We start from the raw sequence: 24,355 nt of genomic DNA, 5'->3' as shown, positions 1-24,355 counted from the left end.
TTAGCAAGAAGACGGGGGAGTAAAGGGCATTTTGAAACCCATTCACTCGGATCAACGGAGCTTTCAGAGTTTAGGATTTCAGTGCGGGGGCGCCGGCGGCCCTAGCTCGGCTAGAAGAAGTACGCACCCCGGCGTCCGTCGTTGCACGGCCGAAGCACAGGACCAAGAAATTGGTACAACATTGAGCACAGTTGGAGGCTGTCTACTGAGGTCATAACGTCCCTATTCCGTCTAGCAGCTCGCTAAAACCAGGAAAGACTAGATGGAAGGATACCGACTAAATCTCGATGACGCCAAGCTGTACATCGATGACAGAGGCGGTCTTTTCCACGGTAGTACACGATGTAAAGACCGTGACATGACCTTCGACCTGCGACTCGCTGGCGACATTAACAGCTGCTGAGAATTAGTATATTCGGGTAAATTAAATTATGTCAAGATGTAGAATTGACCTGTTAAAGATTATACTAACAACTTTTTATTGGGCCATACCATGTACTATATTTTGTATACGAAGTTAACGGTAGAAATAATTGCATAAATGTAACTTAAAATACACACAAACAGATCTTAGCTGACGACTGTAGTTTATCGAAGCCTGTTGAGTGAAACGACATCAAATTCAATAGATTTTCGATTAGGTCGAATGCATTTCAAATAAACCAAATCAGAGGATACTGTTGAAAACAAAATACATAAATTCCGTTTGTAAAGAGGCTTCTTGATATAAAATGTGTCGAAACTTGACAAGTTGAATGAACGTTATCATATTACTGGTTACTTTGCGCATGTCTGAAATAAAGGAAACTTTAGATATTTTATGACTAACTATCTAGCTCAAGGCTTTAACTTGCACAAGGTCAGCCAAGACACATCAGTCGATAAACACATCTGCAAATACTATTTAAGGTTTCAAATACCACATGACCACATTTTTTATTTTACGTGGGAACATTATCATGTAGGCACATAATAAAGTATTTTTATAAATATTTATAGGATTGCAATGTTAAACAAATGCTTCAAATATGACTCTCTCATAATTAAATATGTGATTACTAATATAAAAACAAATTTCACAGTTACGTGTATAAAAACAAGTTAGTTCCGTTTTGCTATATGAAGAAAAATGATTTTTGTTTCTATGCTAGGAGGAGTTCCCCGCTAGTACAGCGGTAAGTCTACGGATTTCTACCGAAAAAATGAGGGGTTCGATTCCTCTCAATGGACTCAGCAGATAGCCCGAGGTGGCTTTGCTAAACAAAAACACACACGCTTGATTCTAGGAGAATTTTTCAATTCCCTCCATGGCTCAGCGGTAAACAGAATGCTTATAATATCAAATATCGAGTTTTGATACCTACAGTTGGCACAGCACAGTGAGCCTACTGTGTAGCTTTACTCTTATTAGCAAAGAGACAAACAGTTTTTTGAGAATGACATTCAAAATTAAGGAAACATATAATTCCTAATAAACAATTATTTTATTTTGTGTTTTTTTTCCCTCTTGTTTGCCCTGTTTTGCTGCTGTGTAAATCAACAGCTAGAAGAGAGAAGTTTTTACTTGTGCTAATGCTACAGAAAATCTTATCAAGAAGACGTAAAAACTTATAATTATATATAAAAACACTTGGCGTTCAACTTCTCATGATCAACGCAATCAGTAGAATAATATGTGTATTTTCTATACTAACTAAGCGTAACTAAGAAAAGAAACACGATGACACAATTATGAAAAATATTTTGTTTGTTATTATGCACAAAAGTACACAAAGAGCCAACCATGGGTATCGAAATCCGGTTTCTGGCAGTATGAGTCCGCAAACATATCTTTGTGCCACTGGGGAGCGAAAGTTATTTAACCAAACGTTTTGTAATCATCAAATTCTATCATAAGAAATCTATATATGTACATTGAATATGACATATACAATTTTTACCGCCATGTTTTTAATGCAAATTGGTTAATTTATTACACATATAACCCCAACTATTTTTCATAAAATCCTTCGCATTTTTTTTTCATGTTGTTAAGTTTTGCTGTACTTAATACGCTTCCAAATGTCACAAAAATTGTGCTTCTATCTATTTTGTACGTCTTTATCAATATATATATATATATACCTTTAAAGATCGTTGATGAATGAAATTGTAGATTTCAAAATATTTGATTACGCATCATTTTTGTCTGGTAATAGTTTTATTTACCTAATATATTTATTAACAAAATAATATGTGTACTTCATGATGGAACACTAAATGTTGTTAACCTCATTCGAAATAATAAGATTGCTTTTATTTTTGAAGGATTTTCGATCAGTCCGTGCTGAAAACTTTATCATGTAGTATCATTGTCGGAGAGTGTCCACTATTTTCAACGTAGGGATGGCAAGGACGACTGTTTTAAAGCAAAACAAAAGTTATCTATATTGTTGTTGTTTTTTGTGAACCTGACGATGACCGAAGAAGGTCGAAACGTTGTTCGCTCCTCTACGTAAAATATTTTCTCAACCCAAACGAGCCGTTTTTGCATATATATTTCTCTACAAGTGGGTTTTCTCGACATCACTGAATCTGTAACTTAGTATCCCACTACGCTATCGTTCAAAAACAGTAAACGTAAAACAAGTATAAGGAAAAAAATTATCGCTAAATCAAAATATAGTGCTGGCTACAGAACTTGGACAAAATGAACCAAAAGAGATAGGGACAGAAGTGGACATATCACTTGATCGACTAATCATTGATTACAGAGAGAAAGAAATTCCTTAGCTTTTTCAGATATTTTTGCCCCTTTTATATTGTAAAACATATTCAAGTAGTTTTTCTTGATCGCACTGAAGAAACATTTGAAAAATTAACAGTTCTGTAACAAAATACAAAGCAGCATATATATATATGTATTCATAACGTTTCTTTTTTTTAAAAAATCACACAAAATGATACAAACTTACTTTTTCATACTAGCTCCCTTTCTGTGTATCAAAGGTCTGGAAATTTTTGCCGTTTTTTTAAAGCCTAGTCTTAGTTAACCTTCTATTGATTGGTTTAGTTTGTTTTAAATTTCGCGCAAAGCTACATGACGGCTATCTGCGCTAGCCGCCCCTAATTTAGCAGTGTAAGACTAGAGGAAAGGCAGCTAGTCATGGCCACCCACCGCCATCTCTTGGGCTACTCTTTTACTAACGAATAGTGGGAATGACCGTCACATAATAACGCCCCCACAGCTGAAAGGGCGAGCATGTTTGGTGTGAACGGGATTCGAACTCGCGACCTTCGGATTACGAGTGGAGTGTCTTAACTACCTGGCCATGCTGGGCCTTTTCTATTGAAAGCAGCGTGAGTTCAACGTAAGTACTAATATAAATTTATAGAAGCTAATAAAAGAACAAAACAAAAACGAAATGAAACTTTACCATAAAACAGATTTCTATCAAAATACTTCAAATAACCTGATCTAGACACTTAACATAGGTTAATGTGTCCTACACACTTAAGATGGTAACAATGACCATATTTGCAAATGATAGCTTATTTAAGAATAGAGTAATATTCTGAAACACGTAAGGGCAACACGTTTTCGAAGAAGAAGCAATTCACTTAATCATTACAACTGACAAGTGAAGTGCTCATTTGGTTCAATTACAGGTATATTATGGTTAGGCTTAAAACAGTAACATTCTTTCGTCGTGTGGTTTGTCGCAAAAACCATAATAATCTTTAGTTTAAAGTTTCTAAGTCTGTCCGACTTCTAATCGTAAGTGTTTTATAAAAGAACGTCGCCGTTCAGACATCAGTTTTACATAGTAGATTGCGCTGTTCGTCGGGGTGGTTCTACTAAAAGGTCAGGGGTCACTTCAAATGCAACCTCGAGGAACGGTTAGCCAGGCGTGATTCACTTGTGGCATGCTTTCAGAAAGTTGGGACACTACCATAGTGTACCGGAATTATCGAGAAACAGCTTACAGTAAGCACAAGAAGGCTTACAAAGCTCTTCATTTGTTTCTCCTAATGGCCCGAGGTGAACCCACTTCTCCCCTCCCCCACCTGTGGCTCTGGGGCAAGTCTCAGTACTTATAACACTATGAAATGGATTTTAATATCTACAATGAGCAGAGCATAATGGGCCGTTGTACAACTTTGTCCTTACATAACAAACAAATAAACATTTAATTATGAAATGTATGTAACGATTTCATTGGCAAATTTAATCATTGTTTTTATCAACTTTGTATTCATGTAGCATTAAAGGTTTATCATATCTCGTAATAAGAGAAAGTAAACTATTGAGCACATTTAGAACTTATACACAACAATTAGTTTTACAGATGTTAATAAGGAATGCCTAAGTTACAGCCGCTAAGTAATATGTACTCGTTTTCTCTAGACAGTGTTCCCCCTAATAAACAACAACTATACTTTAGTTACTTTATGATAATTCTGTAAAAGTTCCATTATACATTTTACTTTAGTGTTATTTTGCTAGTAAAATTTCGCGTTATTGAATATGTTTTGATCATTAGATCATTTTCTGCGTAATTGCAGGACGTAATTCAACCAACAGGAACTACTTTTAATAGCAGTTTAACAAAAACGTCGCGACTAAACCGTGAACTCAGGTGACACTCTGTTGTTTAAAACTATCCAAATTTGACATACACTTCACTCTACTTATACGTCAAACTAAATCAAACACTCAAGCGCAAAAAATGTTGCACACACACATATATATATTTAATGAATAACATTTACTTTGGAGAACATCTATACCTATTGAACTTCGCACAAGACAAATTAATAGTTGTTTAGATTTTCTTTACGTCTATTTAAATTGAATTTTAAAACTTTTCAGTTATGTTGTTCACATTTTTTCGCAGTCAGCTAAAGAAAGTATCTACCCAATCAGATTAAAAAAAGACAGTAGGTAGTAAAACTTGGCGAAGCGTATGAGTACTTTGATAATATAAAACTAACCTTTAGGTTTTACAAAATAACCTATTATGGCTGTCTTTTAGTGGACTACTATTTTTGTAATAAACAGTTATATTTAAATTATTATGCATTAGACAGATATACGTAAATTATTACTAATTGCAAACAAGTTCTAAAATGTAGAAATAAAGCAAACAATTATCTCTTCTTGATAAGACCTTTGTACTCGGTTGCTGTTTCTGTAAGCTTTCTAAGCCTTAAGAAAGTTTGCACGTGGATGACGTTATATTAATTATTCTTTTTAGGTTTCATACATTCATTTGAATACCCTCCAAAAATTCATAAATTAATATATTGATATCTTAGAATTTCATTATAATGTATCAAGCTTAGTAATTAAACTGTGTTTCGGTCAAAAAATATGAAATTTCGAGCAGATTAAAGGCACAACCTGCTTCTTAGAAATCTTCTTTCGAAAGAACAAGATGGCGTCTTAACACATTAAAATGGTTAAGAAAGTCACAAGAGGGACATTCTGAGCTATGGATTGGTCATTCACACGTCATATACACAATTAAGTGTATATAAGGGACGATTTTCAAAAATAGAGATGTGAGCGGAACTACTGTGTTTGATTTAGTATATGAACTCGGTCTCAGAAAATAGAAAAGATAGGAGGTTCTTATTTTGTGTTTTAGGTTTTCACTATCGGTAGCCCACCAGTGGCTCAGCGGTATGTTTGTGTATTAACAATGCTATAAATATGGTTTAGATACCCGTGGTGGGCAGAACACAGATAACCCATTGTGTAGTTTTGTGCTTAACGCTAAATAAACAAACAATATCGGTAATTTGAGTTCCTAATTCACAAGAAACTGTAGACTCTGTATCTGTAACATAACAAACATCTAATTTGAACCAGTGCTACATTCGATATAATATGTGACTCAAAAGAATCAGCCACCCAGTAGCCCAGCAATATGTATGTGGACTCGCACCGCTAGAAACCGGGTTCCGATTCCAGTGGTGGGCAGAGCGCAGATTAACAAATAAGCAAGCACAAAAATCGATATTTAAGTGTATTCTTTTAACATTTTCCTTTAAATTAAGAAAACTGAATAATGTAACACACAAACATTTGATTTATAACCTGTAGTTTGAAGTCAAACCTATTAATATAAATTAATAAAATAGTAGTTCATTAACATTTTGAATACATTAACAAACACAATAGCACGGCTTTTAACCAGTAACCCTTAGGATAAACTTTGCTTATAATGTTTTGTTCTCACCTCCCGACACCTGGGGCGGTATGATCAGGTGGTTAAAAGCTCGATTCATAATTTGAGGGTCTCGAGTTCAAATCCCCGTCACACCTAACATACTCGTCTTTTAAGCCGTGAGGGCGTTATAATATGACGGTCAATTGTTGATAAAAGAGTAGCCCAAGAGTTGGCGGCGGGTGGTGATGACTAACTGCCTTCCTTCTACTCTTACACTGCTAAATTCGGCACGGCTAGTGCAGATAGCCTTTTAACGCAAAATTCAAAACACAAACTCGAACATCTACACTAAACCTGCGATTGATTTTCCTCAACCCTGTGGAGAAATATATCAAAGAAATCCAACCATTTACACGATGTATTGATTTCTTGTAGTTTGCCTGAGAGAGAGAGATAATACTCTTTTTTATCAGTTAAATAATATAGCTTATCACTTGTCAAACATAGTTTTAAATAAGGCTGGCTTTGTTTTAAACATCGTTCTTCCGGTGATTTTGTATCATTTCTCACACGCAACGTATTTGGTACCTGTAAACCAATAATTACAAGAAACCTGTTATATAAACTACGTTCCACGTAATTAGCTCTCTTGAAAGAAGATATATAACTATTAGAAGGTATTTTCACCCTATAATTTGAAGAGGAAGGCTTTTTTTGAGCTTGTTTGTTGTTATTTTTTTTGTATATCACACAATAATTTCTTTCGCCCAACGTCTCGGTGGTTCTAATATATAAACATGCAATATCAACAGTACACTGATGAGAATTTGTACATTATACATGTTTTTACATAATAACATACTCACCTATGAACTATAAAAACAGAAATAAAAATTATACGGTAATGTACTATAATAAATGAGGTTTATAAACAAAACATTTTCACACGTTTAGAAAGGAGATTTTCTTGGTTTGGTGAGGTCTTAGTTTCAGATATTCATCCAAATCTACACGAAGACTAATTACCCTAGCCATTTCATAATTTCGAACTTTGTGTGGGTGTTAACAGGACGGGTACCAAGGACCTTTAATACCACAGTTCAGCACTTTAACCACTAGTTAACAACCACAATAAAAAACAAAAAAACATTCATACATATTGTGTACTAATATATCGAGAAAAAACAAGCTTACAGCTTGACAAATATGTAACCTGTATTTTGACATTATACATATGTAATGTTTTACACTCAACAGAAAGGTGAAGCTCTTCTGTAATTTGTATTGTTAATATTATAGTTAATATCCACTTCTCTCCTTTATTGTTATTTTATATACGGGTATATTTTTTCTCATTAATTACTTTTAAAAAGAACAATATCAAGGAATATTACTATATGAATGAACACAACGAAACGCGTACGAAAATGTGTGTACAATGCGAAGTTGAAAGAAACGCAAACTTTAGTAATTATTCATGTAAATTATAACTCTTTAAGTGGTAAACTCTGTGTTTGAAAACCTGCGTCTACGTTACCTATATAATTGATTATTGTCAGCTGTTTAGATACTTAGCAGACTATTGTTGAATTTCCTATTTAACACCATGTTTTAAGATTTATTTATCAATGTTATCTGTATTAAACAAATAGTACGAGTAAAATTACAAGAAAAATGTAACATTTTATTAATACCTAAAGCATAATACTAATTTTATCGTTTAAAACACTTTTAAAAGACTTACCATCTCGGATCGGTAAGGGACATAAGCATTACAGTGCAGTCTCTTCCCACCGGCTTTGCAAAATTCATATCATTAAAGTTTCTGATCCTTATTACATACTTTTCAAATTCACATTTTATATCGTATAAAATACAAAATGTTCCACAGAAGTTCATAAATGTTTTGGAAACAAATGCCTTTAGAACTTTAATACCTCGTATACCCCAGCTAAACGTAAGCTTTTATTTAGTCACTGTATTGATCCTAAACTCCAAAGGTAAATTATTGAGTAACGTACAAACAGATATAATCGATGAGTTGTTTTCTTATTCTGTTTTATATGAGTACGAAAATTAAACAATATACATATATATATATATTTACAATACTTACGTTATGGAGTTTAAAGTAGAGTCCACAGGCATTGCACACTGGCTCTCCATTCGGGTTCCGTCGCCACAGTGTCGTCGTTGACGTCTTGCAATTGGAACAGCTCGTTCCTGCTCTTCTAGCCGCCGACTAGAAACGAGAGAAAAATCATGTTAATCATGATGGAATAAAACTGTCATGTTTCTGAAAACAAAACAGTCATATTTAAAACGAAGAATGAGTAAATGCATATTTCTGAGCCTCAATACCCTCTCTCTTCTATTTCTTTAAATGCTTTACAGTCAGTACATTGCTCGAAGGTAAGTGTTGAGTCCTATTTCTGGATTTGGCGGTATACTTTGGCTTTTACAGAAAATACGTTGGTCTAATGAGCGACTACTAATGTAACACGGTCATTACGCTACAACAACATTTATGTTAGTGGTGAAAACTGTCAGTTAGAGGTATGTTGGAACATCCTCCATGTGTAACTTGAGTGGGGAAAAAAAAACAAAAACGTCACCAGTCATCGTCCTTTGCGACAGGCAAAAAAAAAAAAAAGACACATGACGTTTAAGTGTATTAATAGATAATTTTCACATATACAGCTTCTGTAAAACATTTTACTGTATTTGACGTCCAAAGTCAATCTCTTGAACAGGCCTAAGACAGTAAACTGTGTACAAATGCACTATTTTTTCCTCCTGCGAATTGTTTGTTTTGAATTTCGTGCAAAGCTACACAAGGGCTAGTTGCGCTAGCTGTCCCTAATTTTGCACTATAAGATTAGAGGGAAGCCACCAACTCTTGCGCTACTCTTTTACCAAAGCCTAGGGGGATTGACCGTCACATCATAACGTCCCCGCGGCTAAAAGGGCAAGCATGTTTGGTGTGAAAGGGTTTCAAACCCGCGACACTCAGATTACAAGTCGAATGCCTTCACCATCTGGCTATGCTGTGCTTTCATGCGAACTGAAACAGAATTATTCATTAAGACATCACCACTTCAGAAAGCATAAGTGCTTATGTCCAAACAGACGTTTCAAATTAGACACCAAAAACAGAATTCAACAAATATAATTCAATAACAATTTTGTCTATGACACAAGCATAAAAAAACTCAGTCAATACATTTAACCTTATAAAGGATCAAATTATAATCTCGAGATAATACGATGAATTTTCTTTGCATTATCACGCAAGCCAATAAAACGCACACAAAAAGATAGTAACTATAATGTATAACTTATTCAGAGCTATGACCACTGTGTACTTGTTAACTTACATATCTTAATTAGCGAATTACTTTTGCAATTCTATTATAAGATCATTTCTTTCGCCTAACTTATAATTTTATTTATTTCGTTAATATATTATTTTACATGTCATAACAACATAAATATTATTTTGTTTTGTCGTTATGTTTCGAAACCAACATATTTGCTATCACACGTACATATAAATGCTAATATTAATTGTTATATTTTTATTACACGAATCAGAATTTTGCTGTTTCGATATTCAGTTGGTTAATTTCATTCGTGATTGATCATATACCAAAGAAAACATCTTAGTTTCCATTAGATAGTTATATAAATATTAATAATAACTTCTGAGAGAAACTAAACCAGAATGTATAATAGCATATTGTTTCGCTCGATTTAAACATGTGTTTCTTTCATTTATAAACCTAGAAATTCACTGTCTGGAAAAACAGTTACATGTTTTACGCTGAGTACACATTTTGACTTTTCAAATAACAGTTCTTGTTGTATGTAGTTAAGCACAAACTATACAATGGACAATCTTTGCTCTGCCCACCATGGATATCGAAATCCAGTGTCAAGCGTTGTAAGTCCGAAGACACGTTGCTGTGCATTTAATCTTCTCACTGTTCCTTGTAGACATATAAAAAGTCGTAGCGCTTCACATAATGAGAATTATTTGCTACAGGCTTGTTCTGCCTTTTGTTAAACTAATATGTTCGCTTATACACATCCACATTATACGTAACTTACAAAAAATCCATTGGAAAATTCGTACTGCATTACATATTATCGTTCTGTTATCGCTTATAATTAGAGATCTAAGTGTTCTACTTATCCATTAATTCAGAAAAAATGTTTCCGCTTCTTTCCTAGCCATCATTAAGGTTGTACTGTAAGCTCCATCTTATTCTATAAGTCTTCATTGTCTAGAGCCACATAACATTAACTAAACTCATATGGCTTGTTTGGCTTTATCCTAAGCGTTGGATTTGTTTGTTTGTTTTTAAATTTCGCGCAAAGCTACACGAGGGCTATCTGCACTATCCGTCTCTACTTTAGTAGTGTAAAACTAAAGGGAAAGCAGCTAGTCATCACCACCCACCGCCAACTCTTGGGCTACTCTTTTACCAACAAATAGTAGGATTGACCGTCACGTTATAACGCCTCCATGGCTGAAATGGCGAGCATGCTTGGTGCGATGGGGATTCGAACCCGCGACCCTCAGATGACGAGACGAATACCTTAACCCACCTAGCCATGCCGGGCCACGTATTGGATAAACATGCATTTAAATCTTGCCGAAAAAGATAACCTTCCTGAAATATAACTTACGGGATTGCGGTAAATGACATAGTTACATATGTACTTGATAATATTCCATGCGCCTATTCACAATACCCTTTTTTGATGTCACGCACATTCAAGCTATCTTAAGAATGAATGAACTCTTCAAGATAATGGATTTGCTTTAAATATTCTATGATGATATAGCTGTCATTGTTCAAATACACTAGTTTCAAATAATAAACGGTTCTTTAATTTTATACTTACCATTCCTAAAGCATTCGGACCGAGCAATTTTTCTTCCAAAGGAAAAACAAGACAATAAAACGTATAAATCTTATAACAGACTCCACTCTTTTATTAATATTTATTTTAAGCGCTCTAAGTACACCAGTCATGTAAGAATATAAAGTATGGAGCATAAAATAAATATACTCAGCCGTAAAAAGTTAATTTTTTCTTTTCGGTTCTATTTTCCAATGTACGTGTGGCACTTGTGTCGCCGAAACAAAAAGCTAACAGAAATTAACGACAGACCGAAATAACTTAAGCTTTTACAACAAAGAGACAAAAAAGTGCAAAAGAACTGCAGTTCAAAATAATTCATATGATTACCAGAGACGTTCTCTATAAATCGCAGTTTACTTTTTTTTTTATTTGCCCTTGTTTTTATCAAAGATTTGCAAATGCATTTAAAAATATACAGGATATGTGAATTCATTGCAATTTGAACATCATCTAATGTTAAAATCGTGGAACCAGAGTTCAACAGTCATTTTCAACCAAGTAGAACATTACACGGAGTTTATAAAAGGAATGTTTACTACAGCTCTGAACAAAAACTCAGCAAGGGCCAACAAATTCTCATAGTTATGTTCCAGTAAGTAAGAATGGCATAATATACTGCAACATTGAGTCAGCAGTATGATGTCTCAGAAACCCAAGCTTTCCTCTTCTTCCGATAACGCAAGCTATGGTTTCAAGAGCCTTCCACGGACATTGATCAATACTCCAAGAAAATGATACAATGGAGTAAAACTGTCTTTTTATAACCTTTATTGAAAAGTACACATTCTTACAAGTAGCCTGTACCACTTCAACCAAGACCCTGGCCGTCTGGCTTCGAATGAGAAATATCGGTAAGTTGAATTTAAGGAGAGGACACTTAAGCCAACGAAACCTTTTGTGACAATACACCCCGGGTTGTTCAGTTGTTCATAATCACTCAGCCATGTAACAGCACGACAAGGAAAAATTGTCGTGGTGGATGCCAGGGAGAAGGAAAAGGAAACGTTATTAACCTAGGACGTTAAAGGATAATTCAGATATTTCCACTTTAGCAGCACCCTGAAAGGTAAAGTGGTTTGTAATACCTATTCAGACGATTTACTGTCTTTCCAACTTGTACTAACCGTTTAAACAGTTTTCTGCCTTATTGACTAGTTATACGTATTTAGATGGTTGACTGTTTTTACTGACTTGAAATTCCGATTGGCAGTTTACTGTCTTATTGACATAAGACAGCAGTTACGTTTGACAGAATATATATCAGAAATATTTGTTGTTGAGTTGGTGCATTAGTGAGTGAAACTTTTGTTATTTTTAGTACCTTATATTAAAGATGAGTTTGTACTTTATGTTCACATGTTCTTCGCAGAGTCTTAGCAAAAGAAAAATTTTAAAGGGTTTGATAATTTTCCTTTCTATCGAGCATTATTCTATAATGCCTCATATTTTTACTCAGAAAATATTTGATATCATCCAAGGCTGAACCGTTTCAGTCTACGAATATTTACTGGTGGAAAACTGCATTAAAATCTCAATTTATAATTAACAATAACTTATCACATGTAACAGGATGACAATTATGCAGTAGAATGTATAATTGAATCATGAGAAAAATTATGCACTCTGAAGACTACAATACAGTATGGCAAACGAACTTCAAAAGCAAGGAATAAAAATATTTGTTACTTTTAAGTTTGGTTTTATTTCTTACTGAAACAGAACATGAGGAAGAGCTCAAGTAGTTTTTGTTCAAGAAGCAGAATTTTATTTACGTCTACAAGTGTTATTGTCATATTGACTACAGTGAAACAAGTCATCCCACACCACTTAAGCGGAGGTTCGTATTAACGATAATTAATGGTTAATTGACAACCAGTAGCCTGGAGTCCGAGTAAAGATGGCCAGAACTAGCTTTAAGCGGAGCTAGAGCTGGGGGTGTGGGGCAAAGATTGCGGGAGCTATATTGGAGCTAAAAGAGTGGATTTGTATAAGCTACAGGACGAGTTTATATCTGAGCCAATGGAGCCACTCCGGAGCCGGAGTCATCAAACATGGGCCATTGAAAACACAACTTAATAGTGGAAACGGGATTGGTTCTGTGAAGCAAAGATTCTAACTGAAAGACAATGAAACGTTACATCCTACCAAAAAAAAAAAAGGATGGTTAAAGTAGGTGGAGACAAAATAAAGTTTAAACATTATTATGTAACAGTGATTGTTCAACAGATATGTTAACAAAAGAAGGAAAACTCATTATTTCAATAATTCCATGAATTAAAGAAAATTAAACTACCTAAACGTAATTTGTCATATTGAGATTGTGTGAGTATGTAGATTTCGGTAGAATAAAAGTGGGTTAAGAAACAAAAGTTTTTTTAGTCTGCACTTGAAAAGAATACGTGCACGCAAGTCGTTAAAGGCGGAAAATCAAAATCGCTACGTCTTGTGTGACTATAACTGGAACATTGGAGGCTCACGCATAAGAAAGAAAGCTGATGGCCTCGTTCTAAACCCTTACGTTCAGCGTTTTGAGCTTAACAAAGCACCGAATTACGTGTTTTTAAATATAACTTCGATCAAGTTAGTGGCTACCTAATAACTAACCGGTCCCATGAAGCGCAGAGAAACTGTTTGATCAAGAGAAAAAGAAACTCGTGAAAAAAGTTCTACATTTGTATCCAAGCATGAAAATCTTATGTGAATGAATATGCTTATGCATGCAACCTTTAATATATTATGTTCAACAGACTTGATTGTTTTGGTTAATGGCTTTGGTGAAGGAAACGCTTCAGTTAAGATGTAAACCCATTAATTATGAAGCTACAGAGATAAACATTTTTTTTTGTCTCTTATGTCATTTTAATACCGGGAAAATGTACCTTTTTCAGGTTATTCGAAGGAAGTGGTTAGCACGGAAACAGCTGAGGAACTCTTTCTGTAAGAGTTTCATAAAAATATTACTCTCTTCTCATTCTTCATAAATTCATATGCACGCAATGAAAAAAAAAACCGAGGCTTTATTTATATGGATCGACACAATTGGTTCAGCTAGAAACTCATTAACACAGGGTGCATCCTTCTTAGACCGGATGTCATTTGTTGGGTCTTATGACTGGCACGCAATACGTATAACAGAGATAACAAAGATAGATAATAAAGTCATAAATATGCGAATACACATTATATACACATTTGTATTGGAGATTTATCTACCTGTGTAGTTGTTGCTAAAGTATGTTTAACATCAGTCAGTTTGGTATGGTTAAAAACCCACAAAACTGTTTACCCCATCAGTTACATAATTTGTTTAATAGCCCAACTGACGTTAAAGTTTAAAACTTTGCACAATTTTCGTCATAACAAGTTATTGGCAAATAAACGTATGCACTGGTTATGCATTGGTATCATAGAAACGATACTGCAAAGAAATAGACATGCGGTATTCATAACAGGTTGGAATTTGACATAATCACAAATTAAAAGTCCCAATAACCTCAGAAACCCTATACTCTTAAAAAGAACTGTTACACTACACGTTGTTAAAGGCAGAAATATCATATTGTTTGTTCACCTTAATGACCTCATACACACAGTTGTCTAAATGGCTAGGTCAGACTCCTGTAATCCAGCTTATAATAATATTGTGAGTTTACACTTCCCTTCTCTATTAGGCCCGGCATGTCCAGGTGGTTAAAGCACTTGACTCGTAATCTGAGAATCACAGGTTCAAATCCCTGTCACACCAAACATGCTCGCCCTTTCAGTTCTGAGGGCGTTATAATGTGATAGTCAATCCCATTATTCGTTGGTAAAAGAGTACTCCAAGAGTTGGCGGTGGATAGTGACGACTAACTGCCTTTCTTCTAGTCTTACACTGCTAAATTAGGGACGGCTAGTGCAGATAGCCCTCGTGTAGCTTCGCGCGAAATTAAAGAAACAAACATTCTATGTTTGTAAGCATCATATGCTGAGTTACTCCATTATGCTATTCGCCCTTAACTAAAATGTCTTGCATGTAACATGTATAATGTTAAACAAGTGCACATACGTATTGTCAAATTCCATTCCAATTTTGAGCTAGGGATCTTAGTACTATAAAAATATGTACGGGCAGAACTAAATTTTAATGTTTAACTAACTATGCTTATTCAAAGTATAATTTTCTTTTCTAGCTGTATTAATTTATGGTACTTAACGTTAACGTTATTGTAAAGATAAAAAGTGTGCAATTATTTAATAGTGCTAACTTTATTTATAAAATAAATAAATGAATAATTATAATATCTGCATAATGGATGCCACAAATTAAGATATTTATGTGTTTACAGTTATCTGAGAATGTTCTATGCATTAATTTACAAATATGTAACAGTTCTAAGAACCCATGAGTGAATGCATAGGAGAATATATGTTAAACACATTACACCATATTATCTGCAAACGAAACCTTTTACCCGGCATGGGTTAGGGTGCTCGGCTTGTTATCTGAGGATCGTGGGTTCGAATACCTGTTACACCAAAAATGGTGTAACATTCCCTTTCAGCCTTGGGAATGTTATGTGGCGGTCATCCTACTATTTGTTGGCAAAAGAGTAGCCTAAAAGGTAACGATAGGTGGTGATGACTAGCTGCTTTCTCTCTAATCTTACACTACTAAATTAGGGACGGCTAGCGCAGATAGCCTTCGTGTAGCTTTGCGCGAAATTCGAAACAAACGAGGCCTTTCATACAGTAACAGAGCTTATCAGATTGGCTGGGGGACAAAAGACGCACTAGTTATCTAAACACTGTATATAGCTCATCAATTCTCGTAAGTCAAATTTAAAAAAGTGAGCTATAACTGTTACCAGTTTTTATTTAAGTCATTTCCAATCATATTTAGGGTAAGAACTAATAACAAGGAATTTCTTAATTTTTATTGATTTTAACACTGGTTATTTAATTATTGATATATTTTATTATTCTTAGCACCGATTATTTACTTATTTATTATTATTATTTAATTAACTTTGCTATTATATAGAAAACAGGCGAAAAGCAAGCTAGTCTACTTGTTCTCAGAGGGAATCAAGCAACCCTAGCGTTAAAGGAAGAAAACTACATCAGCAAGTCTACTATTATAGATGACATCACATATTTTTTGCAAGCAATATACTGTTTATTCCACGGGACATTGAAAAAATGTCATGAAGAATATTATTATTAACTTATACAAAATAGAATAATTGTATAAGGTATGTGCAACAGTTATCAAACAAAAAAGTTGCTTGCAAATGTTTTTTTCTGCAAAAGGAAAATTATTCATAGCAAATATGCTAAATCAAACTGGAATATAAAAAAAATTAGTTCTGTGCTTTGAAAGAAAATAAAACACTGCGCTTCATTATATCATTAATTAAACAAAGCAAATATGCTAAATCAAACTGGAATATAAAAAAAATTAGTTCTGTGCTTTGAAAGAAAATAAAACACTGCGCTTCATTATATCATTAATTAAACAAAGCTAATGTAATGTTAGTAGACAATTTTGTTTATTAAATAAGAATGGTATCTAATTATTAAATAAGGCTTATAATGTGAAACCACCAAATATTCGTCTCAATTTAAACAACACTATATAGTGTTTTATTAGCAAAATGGCCAGATTAATTGGAAAATTCCCCTCGGTGGGCTCAGCAGATAGCCCCATGTGGCTTTGCTATAAGAAAACACAACACAACAACACATAATTAGAAAATATATAGAAAGATCTGATAAAAAAACAACTTGTATTAAAGCTGTAACGCTGAATATGTGTAGTCTGTTTCTGGTATTAACTGTCTCTGCTATAACGACAGAAATATCACATTATTTTCGTGTGTGTGTAGTTTCCTATAGCAAAGCCACATGGGGCTATCTGCTGTGTCCACAGAGGGGAATCGAACCTCTGAATTTAACATTGTGAATATGAAGACTCACCGCTATTCTACCGAGGGACATTAATTTCTTAAAAAGAGAAGATCGAAAGACTGATAGCAGAGAACGAAGATAGAAACAAGAAAAACAAGAGGGAATTTTCAACAGCCTCGGCTATAATTAGATCTCGAATAGATCAAGAGATGGATGTATGAGCTAAAAGTTTGTACCTGAGGAACAAACAACAACAAACTCAGAGTCATTTTGTAGACCGCTGTGCCGCAGCTAATAATACAGGTTCCATTTTTTTTTTCCTTTACTGTCACGGTTACAAGTTTTGCGTGAACGGACAACTGATGAACTGACATTACAATACTTACGAGTTGACGTTTTGACCAACAGTGACCTCTAAAACATAATGATACGAAAAATAAAGATCACGTAAAAAGAAGATGAAAAGAACTTAAATAAAAGCAGAATTTAGTAGGACGATTCTCAGTCGGCTGAGAGTGAGTGAGGTTAATAATGTTCAGGACTATCATTCTTCTTTATCACACACATCTCTCTGTTGTTTTTCCATTTGTGTTTACAAATTACAGCATTTATATACACAACGACCTAAGCGTTGCACAATTTAATATGACAGACTGTAGATTCGAGGTTCTTTGGTTCAAACTACGCACTTTGGAGCCGTGAATGCATTATAAGAATGACGTTCAAATCCAATTGTTTAATAGGAGTAGCTCACAGATTGCCAGTTGGCAGTATTGACTAACAGCCTTCTTTCTACTCTATCACTCCGAAATTAAGAACAGCCAGTGTATATAGCTAGTAAATCTGAGCAAAATTCGTCAAAGACAAATCCATCTACAACTTAGTGACTTTTTCTGCCATTACTTGAAGAAGTTGATAAATAAAGCAGTTATTTACATACATTACAAAAGGTATATGCTAAAGTATTTTCTCGCCACTTGTGTCCAGCACAATTCACTATACGGATTTAGAAAACTGGAGTAATATTATGTATTGGAGTTTCTTTGTTCTTTAAGTAACGAAACATAGTGAAAAATCTCACAACAATTTTAACTTTACCTATACATCAATGTCATATTAAATTTACAGGGAACATAAAAAAAATGTTACATTAATTTATTTTACGAGATAAAGAAAGCTTATAACATTTCCTCTGGAAATTTATTTAAAACTTTTAAAAATAGCCATTATGACGTTGTAACTCTCAAATGTGCAGACTTTTCAAGTGTTTTTTTTTCTCTCTCTTTGTCCAAAACATTTACAAACAAACAAATAATTTTTGTAAAAACATAATTTCTCTTTTCAAAATAAACAAATAAAACAAACCTTAAATTGGTGTGTATCTAAGTGCTCAAAACATTGTTAAGATCTTGCAGTTAACCTCACCTTTATAACCTCCAATTCGTTATTAACCTTATATATCTCGTATGATCTTTTTTTTTTTGGATGACATCACGTGGTAATAAATCTGATCGGTGAAATACGTTCGGGACCATGTTCATGCAGTAAAATAACACTAACACATCAAAAACAGAGACAATATATATGTGAACTTGTACGCATTTGTATTTCCCTATACTGTCTTTGCTTCCAGAAGTCTAAATAAAAACAGATAATTTAGTTATATCTTTCTAAAAGCTCGCATTGTGAAGTCGGCCGACTGACTTTGAATGTTAAGAAGATGAGACTTTTGTTTTAAAATATCTTGAACTGACAATTCTTGGCACAGGGACAGAAGAAGCTTTCAATCATCCTTGGATACGTTGCGGGTTGTACAATTAGTATCTCAGCTGTCGAGCGTTTATCATAATAATCGCGTCCACACCTTAGAAGAGCAGATTCTGTGACGCGTAATAAACATATCTCGCTGCATGAGATAGTTTTTCTTTGTTAAGATTATTTAGGCCAAATGAATGATATTTTGACTTTGTTAATTTGACATCTAGCAATGAGTTTTTGTTTGAGTTAAATGCATTATTGTAGAATTTGTGTTGGATACCTTATGAATAATTCTGTTCTGATTTTAACAGGAGTTTGAAACTGAAATTGAAAAGCAGTTGTATCTCCGCCTGAATAGACAAGATTTGCTATACACATGATCAAACATAGCGAACAAGAAGCTATTCCTAGACCATGGTACACCAAAGCTCCCTACTTATCTCTTACTCCCACACGTGTGTAAACAACTATTCCCATGTCAGGATTTACTTTTAGATACAATATAAGTCACTTTCAGTGGCATAGTCATAAGTTTCAAGACTCATAACACTAAAAACCTGGTTTTAATACCTGTGATGACCATATTACAGATAACGCCATTGCGCGACTTGTGCTTAACAACAAACAAACAAGAATACAACAAAAAAAAAGGTTTGTTTTAATGTCTCATTACCCATCTGAAACTTTAATATGATAAACTTTGGGAAGTCTGAAGAGGAATACTCTGTCTTCATGATCCTGCGACATTCACAATTCCGTTAACAATGTAGGTGTTACACAGATATGAACCTATTATAGCAGGGAAATAGTTAATAATATAATTATTATTCATATATTAAGTCAGTTGTTTTCAAACCGTTTGGAAAGTGGGCCACATGAACTGTTTTTCTTTTCTTTTTGGCCCGGCATGGCCAAGCGTGTTAGGGCATGCGACTCGTAATCTGAGGGTCGCGGGTTCGCATCCCCGTCGCGCCAAACATGCTCGCCCTTTTAGCTGTGGGGCGTTATAATGTTACGGTCAATCCCACTATTCTTTGGTAAAAAAGAATCCCAAGAGTTGGCGGTTGGTGGTGATGACTAGCTGCCTTTCCTCTAGTCTTACACTGCTAAATTAGGGACGGCTAACACAGATAACCCTCGAGTAGCTTTGTGCGAAATTCAAAAAACAAACAAACAATCTTTTCTTTTTTTAATTTATCTCTGCCGTGGTTCAGTTATAAGTTTCAGGACTCACGTTGCTAAAGTTTGTGGTTCTATTATTCGCCATAGAGCAATCGCAGCTAGTTCATTGTGTAATGTTGACCCACAAAACAATAGCTCCTTTCCCGTAATTATATAAATAACTTTTTTATCGACCAACTGAATGGAACCTCCGAAACACTATTGTTCAATGAACAAAAAAGAAACTGAGAACCACCACGTTAATAAAATGCTTATCAAGCCAAATAAGAAAGGCATCTTTATATGTTACGTATAATCGGCAAATAAACTATTCAGAACGAGTATGATGGGAATTAGGCTTAATTTTATCCAATAAGCATCTGCGTAACAAACGGAAATTTCGTAAGTGTCTCAAAGACCTATAAGATATTATATTCTATTTACTATGGAATTGTTTCTATTATTTCACGTATAAATAGGTTTAGTTAAGCATTAGTTACGTAGAATAAAAAAATCTATGTGGCATTAAACTGAAGATAAAACCAATTTTTATTCTGCATACCCTTATTGTATGGTTTTTAAGCTAACGAGAATTTTGTTAGTTAAAATAGAATTAGATAAATATATTTTATCACTGGGAAAACACTTAAAGAACCCTCACCCCTTATGAACATTTCCGTAAAACTTCTTATGAGGGTTATTGAAAAAAAATGAAAACCTTAACGATTTCCGTTTGTTTGGCCAAACCGTTGATCGATTTTTTTATATATCCTAGAAATCTTCAAATCGATTTTGTATTTTTTTATTTTTAAAATTTTTCAACACTCTCTCATTGTATTTGTTTTGTTTTTTATTTTTAAGGGCTTTGAAATCTTGGAAATTGTCATGACCTTTACCCGCAACTGTAGAATATGCAGAAGAAAATAAAGGCTTTCATGTTGACGGTAATTTTCATAAGCCAATACAATGATTTTCGATGCAGATGTTAATATTTATTACATTGGTAATGCGAGTGCTTTGCGTAGACGGTTTTTTATATAGAAAAAGAAATATTTTATTATCACGGGTTTGGTTTGTTTTGAATTTCGCGCAAAACTACTTTAGGGCTATCTGCACTAGCCGTCCCTAATTTAGCAGTGTAAGACTAAAGGGAAGACAGCTAGTCATCACTAGCCACCGCCAACTCTTGGGCTACTCTTTCTATCAACGAATATTGGGAATGACCTTCATATTATAACGCCCCCACGGCTAAATGGACGAGCATGTTTGGTGCGACGGGGATGCGAACTCACGACCCTCGGATTATCACGGGAAAATGTGGTTCAGTATCTCGTTAATTAAAGCAACTCATTACAGATATTTCTGTTAAAATAATATCGGTAATTGCTGGATTTAAAAACACTCAGGAAAAGTTAAAAAATATTCGGAAGTGCTTTTAATTGTTAGTCTGCCTTAAGTGATAATAGAACAAATATCAAAGTGATCCAAGCATTCAACAAAAATATAATTCTACTCGTAGTGTTTGTGTACATGTGAAATTTTTTTCTGTGATAAGACAAGTAAATATAACAATAAAAAGGTAAAATATAAATTTTTAGTTACTAAAACCTTAGCGGATCGTAAAAGTCTACGTAATGAAAACAAATTGGTCAACGACTCTTGAACCCGTGTTAAAGGAAAAACAAAACGTAACTAAGTTAAACAGTAAAAAAAAAAAACAAACAGTATGTATAAATATCACAGTGATAAGGTGATAAGTTTATTTAATGAACTGATATCCAAGAGTATGGGTTACACACACTATCATTAATTTCATGTTTTAAAGTTCTATAAAAAAATTAATTACTCTTTCTGTACCAGTAAAAATGCATGTTTTTGTGTTTGTTTTTCGGGGAGGTAGGGGTCACTCTCGTATGAAACCTTGTCACAACAGTAGTTTAGTGTCTGCGGGTTATTTGTTGTCGAGCGTGGCCATGAACTACGGTACCATGATCTATTTGCACGCGCCCCCACTTAACCCAAACACGTAAAACAAACGGTGCGGAAAGACACGTTGGATATTATATCTCTCAGCCTTACACTGAGTTCAGATCAGCACACCGTTGTATAATAGGAGAACATAGTGTTCATTAGTAGTCTTACATACTTTCGTCAGTATCACACTGACCGTTCTTGAAGTTCAAGAACTTATATATATAGAAATGTCCGAACTATTCCGAAAGAAAAAAAAACAAATATAAAACAAACTATGTTACTAAATGGTGAGCCTAAAACTAATCACAACTTCTATAAAAGCATCCTTGGTAAGTTCCTGAAAAACTGAAAACTAAACATAGCATTTACAACTGAAAGGTATTATAGGTTACATTAACTTTCGAATCCTCCATAATCACAAAAAGCAAAATAAAATATGTACTAAAGCAATTCTGTAGACTAACACGTAGAACCTAAGGTTTTCAAACGAGGCCCTTTATTCTCCTGAAGAAGAATAGGGAACTATTCGAAAGCGCTCGAGTTTTGGGTCTCCTCTGAAAACCAGTATAACCTTTGCATGTAATCATGTGTGTTAACTACTTACATAGAACTAACGATGATATCCCGTGCTTCGCTTCCGATTTAACAATTTGAAATAACAAATGACTTACAACATTACTTTCTAAAGCCACGGCAGACTATAAATGCCTATACGTTTCGTAGTATTTTGTATATTACATGATAAAACAGCAACATGCAATTTTATAAAAGATCACTCGCACATAAAAAGCTCCCCAATGGCGCAGCTGTATGTATGTATGCGGACTCAAACCGCTAGAAATTGGGTTTCGATATTCGTGGTGGGCGGAGCACAGATAGCAAGCCCATTGTGTAGGTTTGTGCTTAATTTCAATCAATCAGTACAAATAAATAAAGTATTTGAAGCATTCACGATTTTCAAACTATTTAAGAGGAAGTCGGACATTTCTTTAGAGTAAGACTGTAAAGTGAAGACTTGAACACCACTTGAAATGATAGAATGAGCAGAACAATGTGTTTATATTAGTTGTCCTCTTGTCACTACAGAGTATACAAAACAATTAAACCTTTTAAAATATTACAAGGTGTTAAACTGCAAACGTCAAGATAACTTTAGTGATAATTAATACCATTCAATGAGAGATAGACGTTTAACTGTGATGAACAAGTAGCGTAAAATGATGTATTGCATGTTCCAAACTTTATTGGACTCATTAGCCCCCCCCCCCCAGAGAGCCAGTACTTATAATTACCAATTTTAAATTCGTTTGACAGAAAATACAGAAACTTTCCATGAGGGTCTAAGCACGCAAAAAAACAATCCTAGTGTTTTCCAACAAGGTCAGAGTGTAGGATAAGTGAACTAAATCACTAAAAGGATTCTCATTTAAAGGCAACAAACAATAGTACACCCATTAGCTGCAGCTGACACCGTATCATTAAGTTATTCATTTTTCATTGCGAAAACGCCCAGTAAAATATCTTAGCCAATAAAAACTTCCAAAAGAACTGTAAGAGGTTGCCGTTCGCTCAAATTGTAAAGATTAATCGGCCATACTGACTTCTTGGTTAATATTTCATTCAGATAAGTGCTTCACGCCGCCAGGGAAGGATGACGTAATATCAGTAAACACGACTAAAATGCGTTATCAGCGAACAAAAATGATGATTTAATTGGATTAAACAAACAACTTTGAGGAAGTTGACGATTTATAATCGCTGTAGAACGTTTGATGATGTATTATAGCCTTCTAGTAATGCATACGTGTCCTTCAATACGTTGAATGGGTAGATATTTGAGTGAGTGCCTTAAAAACAGAAATTCTACGGTTTCGTACTTATATAGCTGCTGTTCTGGTTGCCAATATTTTTTCCGTTAATTGTTTATCCATATGTACGGAAACTAAAATTTATAAGTCCCCAACTATAATTTGAGTAACGTTTAACACTGTGAACCATTAGTCACTCAAAAGAAAAAAAAACTTTCACCACCACGTGTACGTGTTGTGTAAATATTCTGTAATGCAATATTATTACACGGAAATCCTTCCGTTACTTTCACGTGCTCCTCAGCATTATAGCGCTGTGTCCGCAAACTTACAACGCTGGAAACCAGGTTTCAATGTTCATGGTTAGCAGAACACAGATTAGCTAATTGTTTAGCTTTGTGTTTAACTTCAAACAAGCAAAGCCAATACATTCACGTAACGTTAGTCCCTCTCATTTTTATAATAAAATAATCTTCATTGCTGGGCGTCTTGACATTAATTATATAAAACCATCTCAGAGTTTTCTATTGAAATTTACTTGGTTAGCACTTGATCAAAGCACTTGAAAGAGACTCTCGGTTAATTGGCTTTTCTCTGTGAAGTAGTTTTTCGAGATTCTTTCTGCATTCCAAGCACGCCCACATATGACATTCTTTACCTGAAACCTTAAATAAGCTT

General features: G+C 34.4%; 1 protein-coding gene across 16 annotated transcripts in view; it reads right to left on the bottom strand.

The window, feature by feature from the left end:
- The window catches only part of LOC143240345 (GATA-binding factor 2-like), a 311,086-nt gene that overhangs the window by 101,386 nt on the left and 185,345 nt on the right, over positions 1-24,355 (bottom strand). For all 16 annotated transcript variants that reach the window (XM_076482622.1, XM_076482636.1, XM_076482631.1 and 13 more), the window contains one exon: positions 8,272-8,397. In XM_076482622.1, coding sequence (XP_076338737.1) covers positions 8,272-8,397 — 126 coding nt within the window. The remainder of the gene's footprint in view (positions 1-8,271; positions 8,398-24,355) is intronic.

This window comes from Tachypleus tridentatus, chromosome 13, assembly GCF_004210375.1.
Source record: "Tachypleus tridentatus isolate NWPU-2018 chromosome 13, ASM421037v1, whole genome shotgun sequence".
Classification (NCBI taxonomy): domain Eukaryota; kingdom Metazoa; phylum Arthropoda; class Merostomata; order Xiphosura; family Limulidae; genus Tachypleus; species Tachypleus tridentatus.
This window is presented reverse-complemented; position numbering and strand designations above follow the sequence as displayed.